Genomic DNA, 6,490 nt, shown 5'->3' with positions numbered 1-6,490 from the left:
CAGAAATAAGTTCATACAGATAAAAATAATAAGCAGCTGAAGATCTATTAAAGGGGTTTTAATTTTATACTAGATACTTTTAAAGTTTTAGTTTTACCGGTGTAGAAAGCACAGAAATGATCCTGTACTCGTTTTAAAAATGTCCAATTCCATTACACAAAAGTATCACTTCAAACCAAGCTTCCTTAAAATATACCTAAAAAAAAACAACATAGTCTAGAAGCCTAAAGAACAAGTCATTTGTTAATGTGACTCTACTGCACTAAATTTTTGAGGCATATTTGGAAATAAAAAGCTACATTTTTGCACTGAAATAGTTTTGCCAACTTTGACTTTTAGTTCCTACATCTAAAGACACATTTCCAAATGATGAGTCAGATTTTTAAAATCTATGGAGGAACGGCTTAATACTCAGTCATGTTTTTTTTTTTTTTTTTGGGGGGGGGGGCAGACTACACAAACTGAGCAATTTTAAAATGACAATTATACTCGCGATACAAAATGTAACTTAGAAAAATGTCAATTCTTAAAAAGATATTTCCATCAATCCATCCATTCGCTTCCGCTTATCAGGGTCGCTGAAGCCTATCCCAGCTGTCATAGGGCGAGAGGCGGGGTCGCAGGGCCAACACACAGGGACAAACAACCATAAAAAGATATTTATCAGGAAAAATACATTTTACTTCAGACATCTGCTCATAATAATATCACACAATTTTTCCTTTGAACAAGTTTATTTTACCCGCACATAATTTTTCCCTGAAATAAAAAAAAAAGAAAACAGATGTAGATTGAGTACAGTAGAATGATTTTACATTCATATGGAAATGCTGCTCCCTGGTGGTAAAATGTGAATCTTACAAGACACACACTCAGACAACATGTACCATTTGGTGACACTTTGTTCTCTATTAAAGCAACGTGTAATGAAATATTGCTCCAACAATTACTCAGACTATTGAAAAATATTCCATATCCTTGTGACACTCAAAGATACAGTTTCCTTTATTATGTTCAACAATATTTTACAAGCAACAGAACTTAATAAAGGCCAAATTAAATATCGCACGCGTTTTATGAGGCAAACATTGAAGTAAGAGGGTTTTGAGTCCAGGGTATGTTTTTTGATCTGAAACAAACAAACATATATAGACATCTGTTAAACAGCCATCTTATAACACACATGGAAGAGAATAAACATGACTGAATAGATGATTTTACTACCTGCTCTGCTAAATTTTGTCAATGCCGAGCTCTTCAGGTGTAGAGATGCCAAGCTCATTTAAAGTAGGCCGCAGCTCCTGGATCACGTATGGGTAGATATCTTTATGGGGTCCGGCTTTGTCCTGAGGAAATAAACAATAAAACCCATTAATCACCATTATCTGACTACAAAGGCTCTGGCTGGCAATTTTCTCTCATGTGCCTTTTCTCTCACCTTCACAGCTTCCAAAATTCGGATAGCGCTGGCCAAGTCGTTTAACCTCCGACAGGCTCTCAGTGCAGCCTCGAGAATCTTTGGCTCAGGTACCAAATCGTACCCAATCAATGTGTTCATCCCTGAAACAAGCAGTCACAACACATTTAAACCAGAGATCAGAGAAAAAGACTTCTAAAGGATCTGAGCGCAAACAACAAATAAATAAAACGACTAACCATTCTCATCAAATTATTTTCGGTGTAGCTTGAAGCAGTATTTTAAATCCCTCTTTACCAAAGCGCTCTATAAATGAAGCGAACACTTAATGGGCACATGCCCCTGTTTCAATTATCAGAGGAGTCTATTTTGAGCTGGTGCCATACACCACCCTGCTGCCAAAATTACTTACTAATGGATCAAATTTGTATTAATCCAAGACTCAAAAATAAAAAGGTTTTATTTGCTTTTGTCACGTTTGACAGATTTAATGGACATAGGTAGGCTGTTATATTCGATAAATCAGCTGTGACATAAACCTGCATACTGTAGACCAGCGGTCCCCAACCCCCGGGCCTCGGACCGGTCCGTGAGTCGTTTGGTACCGGGCCGTGAGAGTTGAGGCTCAGGTGTGAAATGTATGGTTTTCAGGGTTTTTATCGGTTTTCAGCGTTATTTTGTTATCGTTTTTATCGTTAATTCGGTTTTCCTGGGTGTTTTCACGTGTGTTGTGAATAAATCTTCTTTTTTTCGGTACTGGTACTAGTTTTATTTTGTTGTATTTATCCGCGACACCTTAAAGGCCGGTCTGTGAAAATATTGTCAGGCATAAACCGGTCCGTGGCGCAAAAAAGGTTGGGGACCGCTGATTTAGACAAACCACTGTTGTCTAGTGCTTATTTATAAACTACACACAGCCTCTGTCAGTGTTTAGCAGCTGTTAACAATATAGATGAGTTTTATCAGTCTATATAACTAAAACAATATCAGGGGTGAATGTCTCATCAGGAAAACTGATTTTCTTATAATAAGCTCAGTTTTTACATTGTTATGATATGGGTTTTACAATAGGAAATGAATCGAAACAAATGTAAACAGATTCTGACCAACAGATTCAACCATTTTTGTTAACTATGCAAAGCAAACATGCAATTTTAATCATTATATTGCAAACTATGACTGTTTACTTAAATCTTAATCTCACTAAGCCTCTTAATGCAAAATTGTACAAGGCCATTTTTTTAATAACTTCTGTTGACTCAAGACAAACATACCTCAGCAATGAATAACAATTCCAATGATTACATTGATTCAACATTACTATATTCCAGAAACGTACCTTTTCTCAGTTCCCATGCGTCAATATCTGGCTTGTTAAAATAAGTGACCCAGCGGGCATCGAACTCCTCGTCTGTCTCCTGCTTCCCATGTGAATAACACCTTGAGGCCAGAAGAGCTGCATGATAAGACAGATTTTTTTTCAGTGATTTGTGTCTAATAAAAGAAACCTACAGTGAATGTTAAATAAATGCGGTAGGACCAGGCTACGTCATATTTTAAAAATTTCATACATGACGGGCGAAATATTAGGGACACTTACACTACCACCCCAACTCTAACTTCAATAATAATAATGATAATAATAAAAACAACTTTTTCTTCAAACCAACTAAAACTGAAAATGCAGTCATTCCGGCATCAGTGTTGTTGCACTCGCCAGTATTAAATTTCATAGGTGTATCTAATAAAGAGGCCGGGAATTGTATCTGCGATGTAAAAAGGACAAATTCTTCCTTGTAATGTGATGCAGTTGCCACCGTCTTGATATGACCTACCTTGTGTATCAGTCTGCACGTAGCAGACTGACACACTAGGACGTGACATACCGGAAATTTCTGTCACATGGTCCTCAGGTTATATTTAATAGCAATTTAAATGAAACAATATGACTTAGGCATGTGCTCAGGTATCATGTTAATACTAATTAACCTGCAACCCAAAGAACATTTCTCATTTAGACTTTTTGACCCCTAAAGAAACACCAAGACAATGCAAAACTATGCAAAAAAGTATTCTGTTTGTTTTCATAAAAATCTATGCCAAACTCCGTTTTGATGTTGAATTCTAGTTGTCTGAACTCTCCTGCAGTCACCTAGCCTACTTAGTAACTAGCGTCAGCAGTCACAATCACAGGGCCCGAGACGAAGCCTTCTAGCCGGGTCATGGCAAGGACATAAACTCCGCCAAGAAGAACGACAGGACATTTTTCAAAGCACCACACCCACAGTTTACGTGGGAAAAAGCTGGACTGAATAAAAATGTGGATATCATGGCTGAATCATTATAATGCAGTTTCGTAATGTTTATTTAATAGCGATTTTTCTTGAATAAAAGCTAGCTAGCTTAGCCGTAAAGGAACCGCAAATGTGCCGACAGTCACACTTGATTTCCGTTACATTGTCTCCCTAACAGTTTCTAAGCAACTATATCAATTACAGATTAATATATTTACAATGGGTGACTGAATTAGGAATTACCTCGGCTCCCTGGTTGCGTCCGAGTTAAACTTCGGACACCGGAGACTGACAGTCGGACGGCGGCTCTGAACATGATGCGAGACTGCGAGCTACACGGACCGGTGCGGTCTGTCCGAAGGAAGCTAGTGCTAACTGTGTTAGCCTGGCACGTACGCAATCTCCTGTTGCGCACGCGCAAACTGCAGCTCATATTTACCCTTGACTTCCCTAGAAAGAAATTGCAGGACTGACAAAAAAAACATGGGAAAACATGTTAATATTTGCAATGTCATTCTCACAGAGAAGTATTTTTTTATGGGATATCTTTTCTTTCTTTCTTTTTAATGCGAACGATACAAAATAGATGTTTCAAAGGTTCTTGATGATAGAATTGCACACAAGTTGAAACTGTAAGACACAGAGCTTTCTTAAAGCAGAACATTTTAGATTTATGATCATTTTAGTTAGATATAAGTGGTGATGTGCATGAAAAAGGTGTGTGTGCAAAACTTCAATGTTGGACATTTAAACTGCTTTTATTTCATGTCATCAGACACTAAAACCTCAAAAATAAGATGCATACAATTAAATTCATGTTCTTTACTATTTATTCAGCCTGGGTCAAAGGCGAACTAGAGCATTACACATAACCTATGCAGGTCACCGGTCTACCACAGATATAAACAACTACACCGATTGCCAGTTCAAAGTTAACCTAAAAATAACAATCTCTTGTGAGGGAGAAAGCACACACAGGTGGAACATGCAGCTTTTACACAAAGAAGTCCCAACTAACCTGGAGGTTAGTGAGGTGACCACTTGACCACTGTGTCACTTTATGATTCATTTTTATTGATGTGACTCTACTACAAAAGAGTACCATCATTATAAAAGTCAGTCAAACAAACCAAAAACGTATGCTCTTGTGAGCCATTATTGTGCACATGAATTATTTCCACAGGCAGAAAACAGAATATAGACAACTGATGCAAAACATGTTCTTTATATTTAAAATGACTATGACCAATTCCATGACTACTGGTTGATTTTTTGCATCAGAATGACCCCGGACAGTGGTCATTAGTGTCTAGCATGGGTTGTTGTGTATGCTTCTTTCCCCAGCTGTTTTCCCAGCTGGGCACAGTGGAGTTTGCTTGTTCATTTGCAAGTAAACTAACTATTAATGTAACTACACTAAAACACCATCATCAGCTTATAAAGTGGGGCAAATAATCATTTGATCCCCTGCAGAAGTTTACAAAGAAATGATCAGTTCTTGATTTTTAAGGTAGTTTCATGTTAATGAAGAGAGATAGAATACTAACCAAAAATCAAAAATCAAAGTTGAATGCCTGACATTGACTGAAATCAGTATTTAATCCCCAAGCAAAACATGACTTAGTACTTGGTGGAGAAATCACTGTCGGTAAGCACAGCAGTAAGACATCTCAGGAGGAATTTTAGCCACTAGCTCTTTAAATTCTCATAAAAATCCGAGACTGTTCATTTCTTTGTAAGTGAGGCAACATAGAAATTCAGCAGGATTAAAATACTTCCCCCTCTATGACTACAAATCTATTACTGATATTGTTGATAATAATAGTTATAGTCATATGTTAACCTGTTACATTTCACAACAAAGTGACAAAGTATTGCAAAGAAGCATTATAGACACAACTGTTTACTTTTGTAGCAAAATGCCTTACATAAGCATCACGATAAACCCCCAGAAATGCAGAGGTATTATTTTCTTCAAGAAAGCTTCATGCTGTAAAACGGAGCACACAACAATCTATTAAATCTATGCAAATGCCAAATTTCTTATTTCTCATGAAGTAATCAGAGGTTTAGGGGAGGACATGCACTCGAATCATCCAGACAGAGTCTCTTGGCTGTGTGTGGGGATGAGTGAGCATGAGCCGTCCTGAGCAGACCCTTCCGTCTCTCAGCATCCTCTGTAGGAACACTGCTGATTTGTGGTGGCTGATATCCAGGCTCCTGGGGGTCCAGAGGATCTTTAGATAGATAGATGCAGATGGCAGGAACTCTCCGCTCCATGGTTATACCTGGTGCTCCAGGCTGTGGACTCTTCCAAACCTCCTTCACTGTGTTATAGTAGAGTTTGGACACCTGGTGCAGACCTTCAACTTTACGTTTCAGGATCTCCACACAGGTGATAGTTTTTGTGACTCCTCTGCCTGAGCCAGTGAAGACCACCTGTCTTAGTGACATCCCATTTGGGTTTCTTACTTCCCCTTGCATGCGAGCTGCTGCAAACTGCAGTAAGCTGCGAATCTTGCTTCCTCCTTTTACTCGCATGTGCAGGATGTCTGCGGCCAAGCCTGGGATCGGATAGGGAATGCTGTCCTCTGTGCGGCTGATTCTCCTGAAGTTGTTCTCACCAGCAGTTTTTGGAAGTGGCAACGAGATCTGGACAGAGGGACTGAATGAAGTAGGCTGCTGTTCCATTGTAGTGCCACATATAGCACTGTTCATCTGACCCCTGGGTTAAGTCATTACTTAGAAAGCAGCAAAATAACAGTGCGGGAAGCTGCAG

The 6,490-nt window shown here is 38.7% G+C and overlaps 2 protein-coding genes across 2 annotated transcripts; both read right to left on the bottom strand.

The window, feature by feature from the left end:
* Positions 1 to 715: 715 nt before the first annotated feature.
* Positions 716 to 4,144, bottom strand: LOC147324879 (cytochrome c oxidase subunit 5A, mitochondrial-like). Its single transcript, XM_086299026.1, has 5 exons — positions 3,955 to 4,144; positions 2,757 to 2,873; positions 1,439 to 1,560; positions 1,225 to 1,346; positions 716 to 1,129 (listed from the first exon to the last, which is right to left on the bottom strand). Exons 1-4 carry the CDS (start codon positions 4,142 to 4,144, stop codon positions 1,233 to 1,235), a joined length of 543 nt encoding a protein of 180 aa, XP_086155152.1. The 3' UTR covers positions 716 to 1,129; positions 1,225 to 1,232.
* A 57-nt stretch (positions 4,145 to 4,201) lies between these two features.
* LOC147324878 (ribonuclease P protein subunit p25-like protein) lies at positions 4,202 to 6,429 on the bottom strand. The gene has a single exon (XM_086299025.1). The coding sequence runs from the start codon at positions 6,427 to 6,429 to the stop codon at positions 5,773 to 5,775; it is 657 nt and encodes a 218-aa protein (XP_086155151.1). The 3' UTR covers positions 4,202 to 5,772.
* Between the last annotated feature and the right edge of the window lie 61 nt (positions 6,430 to 6,490).

This window comes from Aulonocara sp. 'chitande type north' Nkhata Bay, linkage group LG7, assembly GCF_057382095.1.
Source record: "Aulonocara sp. 'chitande type north' Nkhata Bay isolate Kocher_YH1m ecotype deep benthic linkage group LG7, A_spYH_male_GT1.1, whole genome shotgun sequence".
Classification (NCBI taxonomy): domain Eukaryota; kingdom Metazoa; phylum Chordata; class Actinopteri; order Cichliformes; family Cichlidae; genus Aulonocara; species Aulonocara sp. 'chitande type north' Nkhata Bay.
The sequence above is the reverse complement of the archived record's forward strand: the minus strand, read 5'-3'. Positions and strand labels throughout refer to the sequence as shown.